The 21250-nt window shown below is 53.3% G+C and overlaps 1 protein-coding gene and 1 non-coding gene across 8 annotated transcripts; both read left to right on the plus strand.

Annotated features, from left to right (window-relative positions):
* The first annotated feature begins 742 nt into the window (after window positions 1-742).
* On the plus strand, window positions 743-21044 carry FCSK (fucose kinase). Of its 7 annotated transcripts, none has more exons than XM_049109625.1 (23): window positions 743-910; window positions 1301-1389; window positions 5141-5245; window positions 9909-10034; window positions 10398-10470; window positions 10863-10960; window positions 11353-11433; window positions 12032-12151; window positions 12326-12497; window positions 12834-12946; window positions 13600-13701; window positions 13814-13984; window positions 14315-14379; window positions 14770-15140; window positions 15756-15966; window positions 16143-16309; window positions 16404-16625; window positions 16980-17123; window positions 17258-17377; window positions 18977-19164; window positions 19252-19351; window positions 19857-20080; window positions 20250-21044. In XM_049109625.1, the coding sequence occupies exons 4-23, from the start codon at window positions 10023-10025 to the stop codon at window positions 20334-20336; spliced, it is 2841 nt and encodes a 946-aa protein (XP_048965582.1). In that variant the 5' UTR covers window positions 743-910; window positions 1301-1389; window positions 5141-5245; window positions 9909-10022; the 3' UTR covers window positions 20337-21044. The 7 variants fall into 7 exon arrangements, with proteins under 7 accessions (XP_048965582.1, XP_025282566.1, XP_025282567.1 ...); XM_025426781.3 differs by lacking the exons at window positions 743-910; window positions 1301-1389 and adding exons at window positions 5796-5947; window positions 6731-6781; XM_025426782.3 differs by lacking the exons at window positions 743-910; window positions 1301-1389 and adding exons at window positions 5796-5947; window positions 6731-6781 and having other exon boundaries at window positions 15762-15966.
* Window positions 5501-5606, plus strand: LOC112647659 (U6 spliceosomal RNA). Its single transcript, XR_003128410.1, has one exon. It is a non-coding gene; the product is annotated as a U6 spliceosomal RNA (small nuclear RNA).
* Window positions 21045-21250: the final 206 nt, after the last annotated feature.

The following is a 21250-nucleotide window of genomic DNA, read 5'->3' on the forward strand; positions in this document are numbered from 1 at the left end:
AGGACCTGCTTCCTCTACAACTTGCCTCCCCCCCTAACGCTGCTCCCTACTGTAACACAGTTTTACTTCCTTCTTTCTAATTGCTGCATAGTATTCCATGGCATGGATGTCCCCTAGAGAAAAGGTGTTTCCAACTTTTCGGTACAGACAAGGCACAACTTTTCCAAAAGCTCCGCAGATGCCCTTCCGACTGCAGAGCTGGAAAGTTTCTTCCGGAAGCGCCCGACTGATAAAACCCGCGAAAAGCACCAGCCAAACGCCAATCCGGTAGGAGCCGCTTATGATCCGGCAACAGCTGTTATTATTTATTTTACCCCTCAAAGGATTTTAGTTTCCTCCGAGAAAAGCAGCTGCCCCTGGTCCGGGCTGGGGGACCAAACAGACCCTTAAACTTGGAACCTCAAGCGCCTGAAACCGAGGCTGTGTCTTTAAGACGCATTCGTTCCTCTGGGAATTGTAGTTTTGCTGAGCAGCGGAGCCGCCTTCTCGCCTCACCTCCCTTCTCGATCTGAACGCGCACGCCCTTTAGGAAAGCGCGGCCCTCACCAGATCTGGGTACCCCGGCAATAAAGGGCAATAAAGAGCTCGGAGTCAGTGTTTTGGGGGAGAACGAGCCGGGACGGGCGGAGGGGTGAAACTACATTTCCCAGGGTGCGCCGCGAAGGGACGAGCAGCCCCGCGTTAAAGAGCCCGCAGCGCCCAACGCCCGGCGGAGGCTGGTAAGTGTGCCCGGCCGGCCCCCGCTCCGCACGCCCCAGCGCCCCCCACTGTTCTTCGGCCCTGGCTCTCAGACCCGCAGGACCGAGCTGGTCCAGTGGCCTCCGGGTTCCCGCTTCGGGACGAGTGTTCGTGAACTCGCCGGCGCCCCCGGGGTCTCCTGGCTGTAGGGGCGTCGGGAGGGCCTGCCTCGGTGGGTGCAGGTCTGGGACCGGCCAGCGCCGGGGCACCCGGGGGCGCCTGGGCGGAGGGTACGAGCCCTGGGAGCCCCTCACCCCAGGCGCTGCTGACTTTGCTTTGAGGCCACGTCTCTTGCCTCAGTTTACCCCATTCTGGGCTCATCAGTTACGCACGAATCTCTATTATAGGACTTCTGTATAAGTTACTAAGTGATTTTACTCCGAGTCAACGTCTATTTTCCAGAAGGCAAATCAGATCCCTTCATGAGCCTGTTCTTTCTTGTTTGTTTGTTTTTACCTTTAAAGCTCTAAAATGCAAAATCCCCGCCCTACCTCTCTTCAAAAAGTATTTATGAAGAGGTTTTATTATTTTATTCTGTCCCTGGCTCCCCTTCCCTATCCAGTCTTCGAGTGCGGAACATTGGCCCAGCATGTTAAACTTGGCCTCCGTAGATGAAGCGTTCTTGAAAGTGGACAGAATATTGGAATAGAGGTCTGTATTCTCTCTCTCTCTCTCTCTCTTTTTAAATTTTATTTATTTATCCATGAGAGACACAGACAGATGCAGAGAGAGAGGCAGAGACCCAGGCAGAGGGAGAAGCAGGCTCCACGCAGGGAGCCCGATGTGGGACTGGATCCCGGGTCTCCAGGATCACGCCCTGGGCTGAAGGCAGGTGCTAAACTGCTGAGCCACCCGGAGATCCCGAGGTCTGTATTCTTTTCAAAGTTTTCTGTGAACGTCAGGCGTGACAGAGGGCATAGACTGCAGGAGAGGTGTCTTGTTCCAAGAGGACGGTGAAGAACGTGAACCTTGGTGTTGAACACATTTGGCCCGCCTGTACCAGCTGTATATGACTTTGAGCAGACTAATCTCCTTCAGTTTGTTACCTTATCTGTGTCATTCATGAGTGTGATAAGATCCAATTCCTAGGGCTATTGAAGGAGTCCTGTGAGCTGATTCTGTGGTGTCTTTGGCGTTGGTCCCTGTAAAAAGCCCTTCCTGAGCTTCAGCCACCAGTGTCCTTCCACTTTCTGTGTTGTCATAAAATACCCTTTTGGTTGATCTAGCAAGGCATGCTCCTTGATCCTGGCTTGATTTCCCTAGACCTTCCCTGACTTTTTCATCTTCAGGGGCACTTTTGGCCTGAAGAATGTTCAGAGCCTTCACTCCAATGGACTTCAGGGTCAAGTTGAACTCTCCTGTTCCCTTTCCCTGCTGGAGAGAGCTACCACTCATTGAGCCCCCACTGTGATCCACATCTTTTACGTCTTATTTAATACCAGCAGCAGTCTAGGAGGTTGGTATCTTTGGCTTGCAAGGGTGAGGTAACCTGCTCAGAATCACACAGGGAGAGTCAGTTATGGGAACAGAGCCCCAAGGGCTGATCTCAGCCCACTGCTCTTCTGCCCTAAGTCTCTGGGAGGGTGCAAGTCCAGATTGGCCTGCCCTCTGGCCAAGATCTGTCACCTGTCCATGTCTCCCAGTCACTATGCTGAGACTAAGATGAGGCTTAGATTTTCAGGGTCATTGGACCCTCCTTGCAGCATTTCTTCCTTACTCTCTTTCAGCATCTTTGCTTGGGACCAAATATTACCACCGTTACCTGTATGAAAATCGGAGTGACCCAGGTCCCAGTCTCCTGGCTGCAGCATCCATTAGCCTCTGTAAAGTGGAGACAATAATACTTATCCTGCGGGGGTGTTGTGAGGATGAAAAATCATAGTGTTTTAACTATGGACAGAGTGGTGAGCTCAGTCCCAGTGGCTTTTATCATTAACATTGTCTTCATTTCATTATCACCTTGTATTTGTTTAGGCTTTTATCATAATAGCTAATACACACTGAGCACTGTACATGTATTTACTCCTTTTACTGTTTCCTTGTGCCCACAAAGTAGATAGTGGTTAAGAGAATGGACTCTGGAGAAAAAAATGTCTGGTTCAAATTTGGCTGTGCTACCTGCTGGCTGTGAGACCTTGGGCAAGTTACTTAATCTCTCTGTGCCTCGGTTTCTTAACCTTTGAGGATAAAGGTAGTACTTTGCTGACATGAAGTTAGAGGTTCTTACAATGATTTTTTTCCTTTGAAGGTGGCAAGAGACAATCTGATATTATACTCCGCGCTTTGGTTCAGGTCCTTGGAGAGGCAGAGACCAAGATAGGACTAGACTTGCAAGAGATTTATTGGGGAAAGGGGAAAAAGGGGAGGGAGCTAGAGGAGACAGGGAGAGCTGTCAGGCTGCTGCCTCTGAAGAAGCACCAGAAGAAAGGAAGGGAGGAAGAGAGGGAGGGAGGGAAGGAGTGAAGGAAGGAGGTAGGGTAGGAAGATCTCTGACTGCCTTGCAGTTCTGAGACATTTCTTTTGGGTTGGTGGGGACCCCAGGATTCAAGGTTGCCTGTCAGAGGATCCTCATCTTGCAAGAATGGGTCTGTGTTCATGTCCCTAATGCATGGAGTCATTGATTGGTTGGGAACAGTTGGTGGGAAGTGTGGCCTCCACGTGAACAGGCTGGGGGCATTTGTCAGTTATACTCTGCCATGGGAGGCCTGAGAAGGTTAGGGGTGCTGGAGATCACACAGTGAGTTTGTGGCCAAGCTGGAATTCCTTGAAGCCCCTTTACTGGAAAGGCCAGATGGACATCCTAGAGAATGCCATTTTCCTCAGGTGGCTGGCCAAGGTCTCCAGCTCAGAATTTTCCCTCTGGATTTCCCTCCTGGGGTTAGCAGGAAGCAGAGCAATTTTTGTTAGTGGTAGAGGCTCTCCCCGAAAGCTGGTGGGAGTGTGGGTGTTGCTAAATGGTTGTATCTGTCAGCTCTAACCATAGGCTTAATGGCAGCAGAGTGTGGTATAAAAGGACGTTGCTTCTGTTGGCTCCTAGTGGGAGCGTGGGTTGACTACTGGACACACACTCTGGGCACCCCATCCTCACTCCCCATGCTGAGCTTTGGAAATCAGAGAGAAGAGGTGGGGTTGGGCTGCTTTGGAGGACAGCAGCTGGACCCCTGCCAGAGGTAGATGCCAGCGTACCTTTGAGGACTTGTCCGCAGATGGTCTTAGGGGGTCTCTGGAGTCACATTTGATTTCTCATCTGGTAGGAGAGAAATGTTGAAGGGGATGGGAGAGGGGAAAGCCATAGCTTAGGCCCACTTTCCCCTCACTTGCTCAGAGTGCCCTGGAAGAAGATGTCTGTCCCGTGGGTTGCAGCCCCCTTCTGGCTTGGAGCTTCTGGGAGGGGAGATCCCTTCTGAGGTCCCTGTAGTGGGCGCTGTTGACACCCCTCCACCAGCTGCTCCCTTCTCCAAGGAATTGCCCTTGGCCTCAGGAGCCTGGGAGGTTAGAACCTCCGTCCCTCTCCTCCCCCTAGCTCACAGGCAATAACTGAAGGATGAGGGACACCCTGGATATACACCGGCAGATGTGAAGGCTTATGTTCGCACTAAACCTGCACACAGTTGTTCGAAGCAGCTCTATTCATGATTCCTCAAACCTGGAAATAGCCCAGATGTCCTTTGATGGCTGGATGGACACACAGGCCATGGATACCAGTCCACGCAGTGGGATGCTGCTTGGCCAATAAAGAGAAAGTACTACTAATGTGTGCAGTCAACTTGGGTGAATCTCAAAGGCATTATGTTGAGTGAAAAAGCCAGTCTTAAAACATTATCGTCCAACTGGAGCTATGGAGAGCAGGGTGGTTGTCAGGGGTGAGGGATGGAGGGGGGTGTGCCAAAGGGATAGCATGCAGGAAGTTTTTGTTTTGTTTTGTTTTGGTATGGAAAGTAGTGGTATCCAGGAAACCTGGGTGGCTCAGTGGTTGAGTGTCTGCCTTTGATTCAGGTCATGATCCCAAGGTTCTGGGATCAAGTCCCGCATCAGGCTCCCCACAGGGAGCCTGATTCTCTCTCTGCCTATGTCTCTGCCTTTCTCTCTCTGTCTCTCATGAATAAATACATAAAATCTTAAAAAAAAAAAAAAAAGAAAGTAGTGGTGCCCACAAGAATCTATACATGTGAGGGGGTTGGGTTTTTTTTTTTTTTTTAGAGGGGGAGGGAGAGAGGCAGAGGGAAAGAGAGAGAGAGAAAGATCATGACCTGAGCTGAAATCAAGAGTTGGATGCTTAACTGAGCCACCCAGGTGCCCCTATACTTGTGTTAAATTCACAGAACTGTGTACCAGAAAGAATCAATTTTAGGGTAAGGTAATTGTTTTTAAAAGTTCACACACACTTATATCTCTGCTTCAGGGAGCCCCTCTACTTTGAACAGAATGGAGCAGCCGAAGGGGGTCGATTGGACGGTCATCATCCTGACATGCCAGTACAAGGATAGTGTCCACGTCTTCCAGAGAGGTAGGGGACCCTCCCTTCCCACTTTGCCTCTGATGTAGAATCCCCATCAGATACTGATCTGTACCCTTACAGCCCATGAGCCAGGAAGACCTAGGTTCAAGCCCAGATTCTGCTTCTTTCTAGCCATGTGACCTCAATACACATCATGTCATTTCATTAAGACTCAGTTTTTTCATCTGTTAAATGGGACTGGTTGTACTTACCTCATAGAGTTGGGTGAAGATCTAATGAGCTACTCCAAGAAAAGCTAACTAAGTGTTTACTTTGGCAGCACATATGCTGAAATTGGAACCACACAGAGAAGTTAGCATGGCTTCTCTGCAAGGATGACATGCACATTTGTGAAGCATTCTATATTTTTTCACAAATACTGAATCATTATGTTGTGCAGTGGAAAGTAATATAACGTTACATGCCAATTATAACTCAATTAAAAAGAAGCTCCTAAGTCAAAGAAGAGAAAGTAATGACTATCAGTAGATTTGCTCTAGATGCTTTGGAACAGGGTGGGGAGGTTGGGGGCCAGTCCCAGCTTGTGTTCTGACCACAGAGCTGGAAGTGCGACAGAAGCGGGAGCAGATCCCGGCCAGGACACTGTTACTGGCTGTGGAGGACCCTGAGACACGTGTGGGCAGCGGAGGAGCCACCCTCAACGCCCTGCTGGTGGCTGCCGAACACCTGAGTGCCCGGGCAGGCTTCACCGTGAGTGCTCATGACGTGTTATCCTCTGCCACAGGTCCTGGTCCAAACAGGGATGGGGGCTCAAGACAGATTGTTTCCAGGGTCACCAGCTCTTTGGGCTCCATCACCTGGCCAGTTCAGCATTTGGTACCAATTTCTGTACCCATAGATTGGACAGACTCATCAGGTGGGGTAGAAGTCAGGGCTGGACTTTCTAGTGCTTTTAGAACATCAGAGCCAGTACCTCAGAATTAGGCTTTCTGGCTTCTCTTGAAAATTTCCGTCTTACTATCCTGGCCTCTCCTTCCCCCATGGCAACTGTTTGCTGGAACTAGAATATGTGCCCTTTGTGTGGGGCACAGGGGTCAGTGTTCCCAGTGGGCCAGGTCCCCCCAACACACAGCTCCTTCGCTCAGTCACCTTGTCCTCATGGCACCCTGGGTGGTCACAGGAATGGACACGCTCTGGTGATGGATGTGGCACTGGCAGGGAAGGACAGCACTGTGTGGTTGCCATGGAGCTGACTTACCGTGAGTCACCCAGCTAGCCTCACATTCTTGCCTATAGCTTCCCCTAAAAAACAGGGACAGAGGAGTGTCCCAGGTGGAGGGCCAGTAGGCTCTTTTATTGAGGAAGGGGCAGGGCTGCCCCTTGCCTGCCTGTGGCCATTGGTCCTGACCTTGTCTTTTCTTCCTTTGGTACCTGAGTGGATTTGTGTTGGGGTCTCTCCCTGGACAAGAGGACAATGTCCTTGGGTGCCATCTGCCCAGGATTCTGTCAACAGGGCTCTTCCACTTTTGACAGGTGGTGACATCTGATGTCCTGCACTCCGCCCGGATCCTTATCCTGCACATGGTTAGTAGAGGGCCATGTATGTCTTCAGGGGCCATGCAGAAGGCTGAAACCATTGATCCTTGGGGTTAGATAGGTCTTCTATCTTCGTGTTTGTGCAAGATGCTCATTGTGCAACTCCAGAAGAATCAGAATCAGAATCGATCCAAGGGTCTAGAAATAGGGAGCAGGCTGTATATATGCAGCGCATCCCCCTGGCGGAGTGTAGACAGTGATTTAAAAGTCCAGCTAACTCGGATCCCTGGGTGGCTTAGCAGTTTGGTGCCTGCCTTTGGCCCAGGGCGCAATCCTGGAGCCCCGGGATTGAGTCCTGTGTTGGGTTCCCTCCATGGAGCCTGCTTCTCCCTCTGCCTGTGTCTCTGCCTCTCTTTCTCTATGTCTATCATGAATAAATAAATAAAATCCTAAAAAAAAAAAAAAGTCCAACTAACTCTATGCATTGACCTGGAAAGAGACTTAACAGCTCTGTGACATTGGACAAGTCACTTGATCCTTTCTTTCTAGGTATTAGTTTCATCATCTGTAAAATGAGGTTGGCAACAGTTTCTACTTCATGGGGAAGTGCAGAGACGATCCACGGTAAATGCTTAAACGGGGCCTGGCCTGGCTCACTCTGAACATTCAGGGAATGTTTTCACTGTTTGTTTATTTATTTATTTATCTATTTTTTTTAAAATTTTTTTCTTTTTAAATTTATTTATTCATGATAGTCACACGGAGAGAAAGAGAGAGAGGCAGAGACACAGGCAGAGGGAGAAGCAGGCTCCATGCACCGGGAGCCCCATGTGGGATTTGATCCCGGGTCTCCAGGATCGCGCCCTGGGCCAAAGGCAGGCGCCAAACCGCTGCGCCACCCAGGGATCCCTGTTTTCACTGTTTAGTGGGAAAAGCCAGCCACACAAGTTATATACATTGATCTCAGCTTTTTAATTGGAAACTTTTTGCTAAACTTTCTTCAGCCATTCTTTTTGTTTGTTTAGATTTTTATTTTATTTTTTTAAAGATTCCATTTATTTATTCATGAGAGACACAGAGAGAGGCAGAGACACAGGCAGAGGGAGAAGCAGGCTCCATGCAGGGAACCAGATGCAGGACTCGATTCCAGGACCCCAGGATCATGCCCTGGGCCAAAGGCAGATGCTCAATCACTGAGCCACCCAGGCATCTGTCTGTCTGTCTATCTATCTATCTATCTATCTGTCTATTTCTTATTTATTTATTTCTTATTTATTTAAAGATTTTATTTATTTGTTCCTGAGAGACACACAAAGAGGCAGAGACATAGGCAGAGGGAGAAGCAGGCTCTCTATGGGAAGTCTGATGCGGGACTCAATCCCAGGATCCTGGAGTCACAATCTGAGCCACAGGCAGATGCTCAACCACTGAGCCACTCAGGTGCCCCGGCTGTATGTTTTGTAAAGAAACTTATATTGGAACAAGGCAAAACCTGTTATTTTACATATTCCCTAAGGCTGGTTTTGACCTGCAATTACCAAGTTGAGTATAACAGAGACTATATATGGCCCCCTAGCCCAAAATACTGTCTGTCCCTTTAAGATCAGTGATTCAGAACAGGAAGTCCTTAACTAGGACTACATATTATGGTGTCTCCTGATCTGACTGGGGCCCCCAAATGTGGGGTGACCTGATCGAGTGGAAGCTGGAGGTGCAGACGGTGAAAGAATTCACTTGAGGTAGAACAAAGGAGATAGAAGTTTACTGAATATACCCCAAGGGAGCAGTGGGATATTGTGCACTGAGCCACCCAGGTGTCTCTAAGATTTATTTATTTATTTTAGAGAGAAAGAGAATGCACATACACACACACATGATCTAGGGAAAGGGCAGAGGGAGAGAATCTTAAGCAGATTCTCTGCTAAGCGTGGAGCCTGATGGGGGCTCGATTTCATGATCCTGAGATCATGACCTGAGCCAAAATCAAGAGTCAGTCACTGAACCACTTAACCAACTGAGCTACTCAGGTACCCCTTGTTTAGATTAAAAAAAAAAAAAAAAAAAGTAATCTGTATACCCAACAGGGGGCTGTAACTTACAACCTTGAGATCAAGAGTCCCATGCTCTACCAACTGAGCCAACCAGATGCCCTTTTCATTGGAATTTTGGTTAAGATGAGGATAGATCCATGACATGCAAGAAATAATATGGAAAGAAGCCTTTGCAAACTTTGCCCAGATTCCCCCAGTGATGATATTTTTGAGAACTATAGTATAACCACAGCTAGGATATTGAAATTGATTTAATTCCCAATCTTTTCCCTTAGTTTGACTTGTGTGAGTGTGTGTGTGTGTGTGTGTGTGTGTGTATTAAGTTATTTTGTCTCCATCTTCTCATAATCTCATTAAAAAATTAAAGGAAAACCTGCAAGGATATAGCTCAAAATGAAGGCAATGGCTTTTATCTCTGAGGAATTTTCTTCTTGCAGATCTGCATTTTCTAATTTTTCACCATAATCACATAGTCGAAAACATTATAAGAGAAAACACATTTTATTATTATTTTATTATTTTTTTTTATGATAGTCACACACACAGAGAGAGAGAGAGAGGCAGAGACACAGGCAGAGGGAGAAGCAGGCTCCATGCACCGGGAGCCCAACGTGGGATTCGATCCCGGGTCTCCAGGATCGTGCCCTGGGCCAAAGGCAGGTGCCAAACCGCTGCGCCACCCAGGGATCCCACACTTTATTTTATTTTAAGATTTTAAGTAATCTCTATACCCAAAGTGGGGCTTGAACTCCACACACACACAAAATCCCAGGATCCTGTCGAATGCTCCACTGACTGAGCCAGCCAGGCACTCCAAGAAAACACATTTAAAAAGTCTAGCTTGGGATTCCTGGGTGGCTCAGCGGTTTGGCGCCTGCCTTTGGCCCAGGGCGGGATCCTGGAGAACCGGGATCGAGTCCCACATCGGACTCCTAGCATGGAACCTGCTTCTCCCTCTGCCTGTGTCTCTGCCTCTCTCTCTCTCTCTGTGTCTATCATGAATAAATAAATAAAATCTTAAAAAAAAAAAAAAAAGTCTAGCTTGATGGCTTCCTGCCTTTGCACAGCTGTCCCCAGGCTCTCTAACCCAAGGGTTCTTTCTCCTGTCCCTGCTCCCTCCCTAGGGCCGGGATTTCCCTTTGGATGACTGTGGCAGGGCCTTCACCTGCCTCCCTGTGGAGAACCCCCAGGCACCAGTGGAGGCTGTCGTCTGCAACCTGGACTGCTTGCTGGACATCATGAGTCATCGGGTAAGGCTGGTGGTGACCATGGGGCCTCATGGCAGAGAGAACCACACCTTTCCCACTGCACCACCAGCTATGTAGTCTGTGTTGGTGCAGACAGGAGGCACCAGGAAGAACAGCTTTGGAGGTACCTGGAGTTAGAGCTTCAGGAAGTTGATCTTGGCCATGTTGGTGGGAAGGTGTGGCCCTCAGAGTAGAGGGAAGGACCAGCCTTGGCACCACAGGGCAGGCGAGGCCCCATTATCTCAGCAGCCAGAGTCCTGGACAGGATGGCCACTGGAGCGCACACAACAAGTCAAGACGGGGTTGTGTGGGAGCAGAGGGAGGGCTGGGCCAGGCCACCAGCGGCATTCTCTCTCTCCTCCACAGCTGGGCCCGGGCTCCCCGCCAGGTGTATGGGTTTGCAGCACCGACATGCTGCTGTCTGTTCCTCTGGACCCAGGTGAGCCTGAGAAGGCTTGGGACTGCCTACCCCAGCCCCAGGCAGACACCTGTCTTCCTTGATCTCCGGGCCTGGCCTGCTGCCCTGCTCAGAAGGGAAGCTGTAGGGTGTGGAGCCTGAAGCCCAGACCCAGAGGCAGGGCTTCCCTTCCGCAACTGGGCTTCTGTCTGCCTGGCTATCGAATAGAGACCCCTAGCCCTGCCCCTTCGGCCCTGCCGGGCTCTGTGGAAGAATTTTGGGAGGGGAGGTATTGTCCTTCTCCCAAATGAATCTCCATTTGGCTTTGAAAACCATATTCCCTTTAGAGGTGTCTGGATGCCACTTGCCCTGAGCTCAACCCCCTTGCCTTGGGTTGGAGCCCTCAGGGAACCGCCTCACTGCCTCAATCACAGGGATCAGCTGGGACAACTTCCGGGGAGCCAGAGTGATTGCCCTTCCAGGGAGCATGGCCTATGCCCAGAACCATGGTGTTTACCTCACCGACTCCCAGGTAGTGTCCCTGGGGCAGCGCTGTGGGCAGCAGGACCATCAGGGTTGGCCTCCTAGTCCTATGCTTGGGGGAGCCTGTCCTCCTGGACTTCCTGGCATGGTCTTGGTTTGGAGGAGTTCCCCTCCAAACAGCCCTTGGGCTCTCTCAGTATTTTGCTAAACAAGAATTGTCCACTGGCCATGTGAACGGTTCTGTTCTTGGGTCCGTGAAGACATTCAAAACCTGCCCTCTACCGTTGGGGGTGGGAGTCTCTGGCGCTCGTGTCCCTGGGAGCACGCTAATACTTGTCAGATTTCTGTCCTACGTTTTCATTTGGAGCACACCTTACCATGCCCTCCTTGCTGATCCTCTTTTGCTCCTTTCCCTAACTCTGTTTTCTCCCTCCCACATAGGGCTTTGTTTTGGATATTTACTACCAGGGCACGGAGGCAGAGATACAACTGTGTGCCAGGCCGGATGGGCGAGTGCCACTGGTACAGCTACCAGACCCACGCCGGGGGCTTTGGAGACCTTATGGGAAGAGGAAGGGAATATTTGCCTTCCTGCTCAGGGCAGAGATCTGCTTCTTCCAGAAGATTCTGGGGGCAGGCTAGAACCAGAATCTGAGTAAGGTCTAGAACTGGCATTCGGGGGAGCAAGTAGAGCTAGAATCTGAGGAAGGTGTGGCCTTGGAATTCAGGGTCTTGTCTTGAACCAGAAAGGCTAGAACTGGAATGTGAGTAATTTCTGGAATCTGACTTGGGGGATCCTTCTAGACCGAAAGACAAGGATAAGACTATTGGGTCAGGGTTTGGGACTGGACTTGGGGAAGATAGGGAACTATTTCTCGTTCTCTATCTCTAGTTCAGGAAGGCCTGAAAATTGAGGGGGGTCCCAGAACGTGCCTGTCGAGTGATCCCTGAATGGGAGCCACTCCCAGTACACCTGGAGCCTGGGTGCTGGAGTGGCCCAGAGACAGAGCGCTCTGCCTGGTATGGCAGCCAACCTTGCCTAGCTCGTCTGCATGTGCCCTTCCCAGCTCAGGCCCAAGCCTGGCCCCAGTGTCCCCCCAGCTGACCCTGACCTCTCCAGGTCTCCGGGGTTGCCTTCTTCTCTGTGGAGACTGCTGAGCACCTCCTGGCCACCCATGTGAGCCCACCCTTGGATGCCTGTACCTACATGGGCTTCGACTCTGGAGCCCGGCCTGTCCAGGTGACTGGGGGTGTGGGCAGGGGTCCCCTGGCCTTGGACAGAGGCCCTGATGCTGACAGCCTGGTCGTGTGGCCTTCGGCCAGTCCCTTTCCCTCTCTGGATCAGCGTTTCTGGGACTGCCCCAGCTCCACCTAGGAACCTTTCCAATAGCTGTGCTTCCTACCCTTGCCCCAGCTGTCTCTCTTTTTCGACATCCTGCTCTGCATGGCTCAGAATGTGAACAGGGAGGACTTCCTGTCAGGACATCCCCCGGAGATGGGGCAAGGTGACTCAGACATCGCAGGTTATCTGCAGGCTGCCCGGGCTGAGCTGTGGAGGGAGCTTCGCGATCAGCCCCTCACCATGGGTGGGTACTGCCCCTTGGCTCTCTGGGGTGGGGCAACAGGAGTGAGGACCCTAGGAACAGGCAGGCCTAGTGCACGCCAGACAATTCCCCTCTCCCAAACCAGAACCGATAACTCTTCTCTTCTTCCTTTGCCTCATTCCTGGGCTCCAGTTCCAATCTTTCTACTTTCATGCCATATGACTTGGACAGTGGCTGAGCCTCTGGATCTCAACTTCCCCACTGGCACAATGGGCTCATTGGCATTCCTAAAAAAAAAGAATGTGTTCTGGTGGGAGGTGGCCTGGTGGCAGAGCTGCAACAAGCATGGGGTTGGGGTCAGTTCTTGTATCTTTACAGCTTACGTCCCTGATGGCAGCTACAGCTACATGACCAGCTCAGCCAGTGAGTTCCTGTATAGCCTCACGTTCCCAGGGGCTCCCAGTGCGCAGGTAGTGCACTCCCAGGTGGAGGTAAGACCTGCCTGGAGGGAGGTGCACCTGCCGGGTGCCTGCAGACAGGTGGGGCAGGGCTTCAGGAAAGGGAAAGAAAAGCCCATGCTTGGAACAGACCACCTAGGAGTGTAGGCATCGTTATTTTTGTTCACATGAGGGAGGCTCAGGAGCCTCAGCGAGAGGTGAGGTGGCTTGCCTGAAGTCACAGCCGATAGGTGGCCAAGTCAGAACTCTACCTCCAGGTCTGCCTGACTGAGAAACTGGAGAAGACGCCCTCCACACTTTCTGCAGGGTCTGCCTGGGGAGACAGCACATGTGGGGTGATGGGCTGAGGAGGGGGTAGGGCGAGTTCGTAGGTGGCCCTCGGGGTGGCAGGGATGGGGGTGGTTGGATGGGTTGGAGAGGATTTCTGGGAGAGCCGTCAGCTGCTGGGACCTCCGTTACTGAGCGCAGACTCGCTCTGGAGGAGAACGTGGGCAGAGCGTGCCGGTGGGGGAGCAGCATGAACAAGGTGGGATGGGAGTTGGCGTGAGGTCGGGCCAGGGCAGAGGGATCTGGCTGGTCATCAGGCTCGGGGAGCTGCAGAAATTCGGGCTGGGGCCTTCCTTGGATGCGGAGGGTTGGGCAGCCCTGGGCCCTGGCCCCTCACGACCTCCTCCCTGGCTTCACAGGAGCCGCAGCTCCTGGGGGCCGAGAGCTCCGTGGTCAGCTGCCTGCTGGAGGGCCCTGTCCAGCTGGGTCCTGGGAGTGTCCTGCAGCACTGCCACCTTCAGGTGAGGCCCGAGAGCAGGGCCAGAGGGAGGGCAGGCTACAGGGGCCGGGGCCTGTGTGTGTTGGCGGGGGTACTAAGAGCCATGCTAGGATGCCTGCCTTTTCTTCTCCCAGGGCCCTGTTCACATTGGCACCGGCTGCTTGGTGAGTGGCCTCGATGCGGCCCAGTGTGAGGCACTGCATGGCTTGGAGCTGCACGACCTCGTCTTGCAGGGACATCATGTGCGGCTGCATGGCGCTCCCAGCCGAGTCTTCACGGTCTTTGGCCGTCTGGACAGCTGGGAGGTAGGTGTCCACCTGACCTCCCTCCTTGTTTGCTCTGTGTGGCGGGCTGGGTGGGGATTTTTATGCCCATGTTGCAGGCCAGACACAGGTTCAGAGAGGGTGTTGACTGCCTTGGACTGCAGAGCCAGGTATGGGGGATTGGGCCTAGAGGTAGGATACCGCTCCGGGTTCCTGAACTGGGCAGGCGCAGTGAGCCTCCAGGGCTTGATGCGGTGTTTCAGAACTTGCTCGTGTATGTGCCCATCTCCCTTCCTGTCCCCTCTGGCCTTCATGTCCATAACCCCCTTCTGTGGCCCCGGGAACCCTGACTGCCTCCTCCTCTTCCCCCAGAGACGGGGCATAGGAACGTATCTCAACATGTCCTGGAGTGAATTCTTCCAGAAGACAGGTGTTCGGTAAGGCGGATGGTCCCGCTGGGCCTCCGTGGGCTGAGGCAGCCAGGGTGGCTGCTTCCCTGAGGCTCATCCCTGCCCTTGTTCCTGCCCCAGAGCAGCACCTGGCCCCCCAACCATCCCTGGGCCTGGGGTTGTTTTGGGCAGCCTCATTTGCCCCAGCACCTTCCTGGGCAACTCCAAATTCCCACCCAGGATTGGGGATTTTGTTCACTGGTCTGGGAAAGGAGGCAAGGCAGCTGGGCCTCCATCTCTGAATTGTCCACTTGGGCTGCCTTAGAGGAATCTGTCCTGCCCCCATGAATGAGTCAACTCCCAGCTGATAGGCGGTCAGAGCTTGGTGACCAGAGCTTGCCCTTGCTTCTGCCCTAATGTGCCTTTTCCCCACATCAGATCCTGGGATCTGTGGGATCCAGACACGCCCCCTGCAGAGCGTTCCCTTCTTGGTGCCCGCCTCTTTCCCGTGCTCCACCCCTCGAGGACCCTGGGACCCCAGGACATGCTGTGGATGCTGGATCCCCAGGAGGATGGGGGCAAGGCCCTGCGGGCCTGGCGAGCCTGTTGGCGTCTGTCGTGGGAGCAGCTGCAGCCATGCCTGGACCGGGCTGCCACACTGGCCTTCCGCCGGGACCTGTTCTTCCGCCAGGCCCTGCTTAAGGCGAGGCATGTGCTGGAGGCCCGGCAGGATCTCAGCCTGCGCCCGCTGATCCGGGCTGCTGTCCGAGAGGGCTGTCCCAGGCCCCTGCTGGCCACGCTGGACCAGGGTGAGTGTGCTGGAAAGCCAGTCCCAGTGTCACCTGCCCTACTTGCCCTCTGGGTCATTAATCTGAGGGTACTAGGGAGCCATGAGACTTTAACGCAGGGGAGAGGTACAGTGGAGCGTACTCATAACTTTCTGGGAAGTTTCATCCCTGTCAGTGGGGGGTTTGATGAGAGGCTGAGGCCTAGGGCTGAGCCCTGGGGTCCTATGAGCATCAGCAAACCCTGCGTGTTTTGCAGTGGGCTGGAATGTGGCTGGCTGGATCTGGGGGTCCAGGCACACTGGCGGGGGGCTCAGCCTTAGCCTCATGGCTAAGCCACTTAAGTTGGTGGGTGGTGGGGCTGAGACTAAACCCAGGTGGTTTGATCCTGGAGCCTGAGCTCGTAACAACTATGGACATCTGGGTGAGGGGTGAAGAGGCACATCTGGGATGGGGCTGATGAGAAGACAGTTTCCACACAGAGAAGTGAGGAACATTCATAGGCAAAGGATACATCTTGGGCAAAGGTGAAGAGATGTGAGGGACCTGGAGTGTTTAGGGATTGCCGAGTAGTCTTCTGGGGGCGGAGGACTCTGGGGGCAAGCTCCTTCCCCCACCAGGTGACACCTGGTGTCTCAGTTGCAGCTGCTGCAGGAGACCCTGGTGTGGCAGCCCGGGCTCTGGCCTGTGTGGCGGATGTCCTGGGCTGCATGGCAGAGGGCCAAGGGGGCTTACGGAGTGGGCCAGCTGCCAACCCTGAGTGGATGCGGCCCTTCTCATACCTGGAGTGTGGGGACCTGGCTGGGGGTGTGCAGGCGCTTGCCCAGGAGCGGGACAAGTGGCTGAGCAGGTGGGTGCTAATGATCTTGAAACCTTTGGAGAAGTCCCTGGCCATCTCTGGAGGTAGAAACCCACAGAGGTAGGGTGTCCTACCCAGGGTTACCCAGGGCAGTCAGGTCCCCAGACCCAGGCAGTCCACCCCCAGCTTGGGGCTCCAGTCACCGTCTCTCCCTTCCCTCTTGGCAGGCCAGCCCTGCTTGTGCGAGCTGCCCGCCACTACGAGGGAGCTGGGCAGATTCTGATCCGCCAGGCTGTGATGTCAGCCCAGAACTTTGTCTCCACGGAGCCAGTAGAGCTGCCAGCACCTGGGCAATGGGTGGTGGCTGAGTGCCCGGCTCGTGTGGATTTCTCTGGTGAGCCCCTTGTCAGGGCTGGGGGTGAGGACAGCCACCCCAGAGCTGGGCTGGCAGCTCTTGTGACCAACTTGGTCTTGTCGAATTGCCGAAGGTGGCTGGAGTGACACGCCACCCCTCGCCTATGAGCTTGGTGGGGCAGTACTGGGTTTGGCTGTACGAGTGGATGGCCGTAGGCCCATCGGGGCCAGGGCACGCCGCATCCCAGAGCCTGAGCTGTGGCTGGCAGTGGGGCCTCGGCAGGACAAGATGGCCATGAAGATCGTGTGCTGGAGCCTAGATGACCTGCAGGATTACTGCCAGCCTCATGCCCCAGGTCAGGGCACTTGTGACATCTACAGGTGGGGATGGCACTCATAGCCAGCTGAGGGATGGGGGCAGAACCTTGAAGGCCCTGCAGGCCACAGAGGCTTGGCCTGAGGGTGAGCCAGTCTGGTGGAGGAGCCCTGAAGTCATCCTGCCTAGGTGCATACTGGCCCGGGAGGTAGGTCTGGGCACATCTGCCTCTGCTGGGAGACCAGAGGCCCTTTTATGGCCTAGAGATGGGGCCTACAATACTGCTGGGCTTTTGTCCCCTAGTGAGCCTCATGTTGGGCGGGCAATCGTGGAAGTAGCTTATGGTATTTGCTTCTGCCGTTGGAGACCAAATTCCTTGCTGGTCCTTCTGCAGGGGCTCTGCTGAAGGCAGCCTTCATCTGTGCGGGGATTGTGCATGTCGGCTCCAAGCTTTCGCTGAGAGAGCAGCTGCTGCATACCTTCGGGGGTGGCTTCGAGCTGCACACCTGGTCTGAGCTGCCCCATGGCTCTGGTCTTGGTGAGCAGGCCCTGTCTCCCCGCTGTCCAAAGCGCATCCCCTCCCTGGCCTCTGCCCAGCAGAGGGAGTGGGTAGGGCAGGACTGGGCTAGGCAGAGCTGGTTCATGGCTGGCACCTTCCTCTGCACCCTGCAGGCACAAGCAGCATCCTGGCAGGCACAGCCCTGGCTGCCTTGCAGAGGGCCGCGGGCCGGCTCGTGGGCACAGAGGCCCTGATCCATGCAGTGCTCCACCTGGAACAGGTGCTCACCACAGGTACAAGATTGCCCTGGGGCAGGAGGGAGGTCATGGGTATTTTCCTAGGGCCCTCCAGGGGCTCCCTGGACTTGCAGACAGCCACATAAGTGTACTACTCCTTAAATTGGTTAGAACGTCTTCCTTACCAATCTGATCCCTTCTGGTGGTTTTCAACTTGAAATGTTTCTACCTACAAGGGCTTGATGCTTTAGGAGCCCCTATTAAGTGCTAGACTCTGTGCTGCACCTTTCATGTGTCTTGTTAGGTACCCATTATGCCAGGTGCTGTTCCTCATTCTTTCCCCACCTAGGACTGTCCCTCAGTATGGGGCTGGGCAAAGGTGGGTTTGGGATAGGGGACAGAACTTTTAGCTTGCCTTCTGGCAACTTGCCCGTCCCATGGGCTGTGGTCATTTGTGCCCTCCACTACCATATGGAGCAGGGCACAGAGAGCCAGTTCATGGCTGGGATCATGATGGAACGTTACTAACACCTTCCTCCTCCACGCCATCATGGTCCCTTGGAATCCATGCACGAGGGAGAGCAGCTAGAGGTTTGTCTGACTCCAGATCATATGGCACTCTGGGCACTTCAGGATGCAGGGCCTCACCTGCATGATGCCAAGAGGGAAGCTGCTGCAAAAGACCAATAGACACCTGACTTTGGTATCTCCTCCAGGCACTCTGTAGCCCAGCCTCCTCCTTTCGTTGCCATGATTCACACCCCAGAATGCGTAGTCATTAGCAAAAGGGGCAGCCTTTTCACTTTCCTTCTGAGGCATACTATTCAAAGCCTTCAATTTGGTCAATTGACAACAAGTTATTAAGTATCCACTCAGTGTTGGGCCCTGAGGATAAAATGAGCAACAACAGGGTCCTTGCCCTCAGAAGTCTATAGTCTATTGGAGACAGATCTTAATCAATAACCACTCAAATGAATGTATAATTACAAGCTGTGCTAAGTGCTCTGAAGGAGAAGGGTGCTGGTAAGTTCTTGACATTTGGGGCCCGACACCAACCACCAGGTTTTGGCTGTAAAGTTCCAGATGCCTCCTGCCATTGGCATTTTGTACCTGCAGGCCCTTCCCCAGGTACGAAAGGCCTATCCCAGAATTATCTCAGGTAGTGTCACTTTTATGTAGCTGCAAGAGGAAAAGAGATCCAAACCTTTCATTGCTAAAGCAAGATGTGAACAAGCTCTTTCAAGTTTAACAAGAGGTGCTGAAAGGCTGATTTCTAACATCAGTACCCTTTATTAGAAAAGACAGGGTGCAGAGGCCTGTTAGGCTGCAGGGAAAGTCCTATGTCATCTCTCCTTGAGGGGAGAAGTTTACTGTTAGGTCTCATCCTTTGATGTGGTTTACCCCAATTCCATTTACACACTGGGTCTGCAACAAAACTCAGGTCTTGTGAATTCCACTTGGCTTGAGAGTGAAACCCTTTCCCTGTGCTGGGCTGGTCCCGTTCCCTGGTCTGGGGGCAGAAGCTGCATAGCTCACCTGGCCCAGCCTGAGTGGGGTTAGCTGTCTTCCTATGCTGGTCCCTGCCAGGGGTGCAAGGCTGGGAGCCAGAAGATGAGCCAGATAGGCTCCAAAAGTGATGGGACCTTGGGCTTGCAGGAGGTGGCTGGCAGGACCAAGTGGGTGGTCTAATGCCTGGCATCAAGGTGGGGCGCTCTCGGGCTCAGCTGCCACTGAAGGTGGAGGTGGAAGAGATCACTGTGCCTGAGGGCTTTGTCCAGAAGCTCAATGACCACCTGCTCCTGGTGTACACTGGCAAGACCCGGCTGGCACGGAATCTGCTGCAGGTGAGCCCTGGCCCTAGGGGTAAGGAGGCAGGCAGCTGGCTCAGGTGGGCCCAGATCCCTACTGCATCCCTCCTGCCCCATCTGCAGGATGTGCTGAGGAGCTGGTATGCCCGGCTGCCTGCCGTCGTGCAGAATGCCCACAGCCTGGTACGGCACACGGAGGAATGTGCTGAAGCCTTCCGCCAAGGTGAGGTGCTTTTTGCCTGGGTCTCAGGGCACTAGGAGTACCTTGTGGTGTGTGGGCCTGAGGCCAGGAACTTTTGCAGGCTTTGCATAGGCTTCATGTATGAGGCCCCTGGGGGCAGAAGCCTACTGTCTTGTCCTCTGCAGGGTCTTACACTTATGTAGGGGCCATATCTTAGGATAACACATGCATCAGGAGGAAGGCCTCCAGCCCCACCTACCAGGCAGCAGCCTGGGGAGGAGGCTCATCCCCATTGCTGAGCTCCAGTCAGCTGATCAGGGTTCCATGTGTGTGGCTACAGTTGACTCAATACTGTACAGGGCACCATGCCGGCTGCTATATGCACTTTAGTCCTCGAACAACCCTGTTTTCAACCAGTACTGGGTCTAGGTTTTTAATCATGAAACTGGTTACATAGTGCCTATTGGCACCTCATTCAGTCTACAAATGGGTGTTGAATGAATATCCTGGTTCATGCATGCCGCTCCCCTCTCTGCCCCCTTCTCAGGGAGCCTGCCTCTGCTGGGCCAGTGCCTGACCACATACTGGGAGCAAAAGAAGCTCATGGCTCCAGGTTGTGAGCCCCTGGCTGTACGGCGTATGATGGATGTCCTGGCTCCCCATGTGCATGGCCAGAGCCTGGCAGGGGCAGGTGGCGGGGGTTTTCTCTATCTGTTGACCAAGGAGCCACGGCAAAAGGAGACTCTGGAGGCTGTCCTGGCCAAGACTGAGGTACCTGATGGTGTTGGGGGTGTGGTAGAGGACAGGAGCCCTCACTGTAGCCCACCACTAACCAGGGACTACAGGGCAAGTCCCCCTCACCACATTGCAGCATGTGGTTTGTGGCCTGATTCTTGCCTGGAGCCTCCTGTCCTCTAAACACCTTCTCTTTTGGTCCCAGGGCCTTGGGAACTACAGTGTACACCTTGTGGAAGTGGACACTCAGGGCCTGAGCCTGCAGCTGCTGGGGGATGAGACCTCAACCTGATGTTCCTTCCCAGAAATCTTATCCCTCTGTAAGAGGAGAAAACCTGGAGCTACAGTGGCCCCACCTTTTCTTCCCCCAAGGGAGTGTCTGTCAGCCTTCTACTCTTTACCTACCCTTTTGTGAATCTGCTCCCAAAGGAAGCCAGCCAACGTGAGTTTGGTCACAACCTTTTCTGGAGCTTGGTGAAACAGATGGTGCCTGGGAATAGGACTGTGATCTCCTGGTTGACCATGGCCTAGGTGAGGCCTCTGCTCCATCTGGACATAGGAAAGTCCTAAGCTCAGTGTCCCATGTAGCCTTTACAAATCCATGGCCCACCTTGGGCTTTGGCCTCCTCATTCTCCATAAGGGCCCAAAGAAGGAGTGGCAACCTGCTTTAGCAGATGGCTGGGGTCCCTTGATAAGGCCAACCCTGAAGAAGCTCATTGAGGCATTTCCTGTGGCCTTCCTTAGAGGTCAGGCTTCTGTTTGAGAAGAGTTATCCTGTTCAACACTCAGTCCTAGGATGACTTGATGGGGGAGTGGGAACAGGGGTAGGGGCTCATACTCCTTGTTTGTGGCCATGAGCCAATGCGGTCTTACAGCGAGTCACTGCTAATAGAGGCCTTAACCATTAGAACTACAGACTATGCCACATGACCCAGTGCCTATGGGTAGTTGGTTCTCAGGATTGCAACCTTCTTGGAATAAATTTGCTCTGCCCTTCCAGGTTGTTTTCATAAAGCTTTTTTTTTGTTCCTACCAGGAGTCATTCCCACTTGCCTTGGCACTGTGGGAAACTCCTCCTGATGATCCAGCTTCTCATGCTAAGGGCCCAAGAGGGGGATGAGGATCCAGGATTAGATGAGGTTGAGGTACCTTTCATGTGGGTCCTGACGGTGGCTGTACACTGCTCTGGGTGCGGGAGGAGGCTG

Source organism: Canis lupus, chromosome 5 (genome assembly GCF_003254725.2).
Source record: "Canis lupus dingo isolate Sandy chromosome 5, ASM325472v2, whole genome shotgun sequence".
In the NCBI taxonomy this organism is placed as follows: Eukaryota; Metazoa; Chordata; class Mammalia; order Carnivora; family Canidae; genus Canis; species Canis lupus.

Bases quoted from the DNA above. Each gene is read 5' to 3' on its own strand.
- FCSK (XM_025426781.3), top strand. From the start codon at position 5,164: ATGGAGCAGCCGAAGGGGGTCGATTGGACGGTCATCATCCTGACATGC. The intron at 5,948-6,730 runs GTGAGTGCTCAT...CACTTTTGACAG, and splicing joins GTGCCCGGGCAGGCTTCACC to GTGGTGACATCTGATGTCCT. The intron at 10,961-11,352 runs GTAGTGTCCCTG...CCTCCCACATAG, and splicing joins TTTACCTCACCGACTCCCAG to GGCTTTGTTTTGGATATTTA.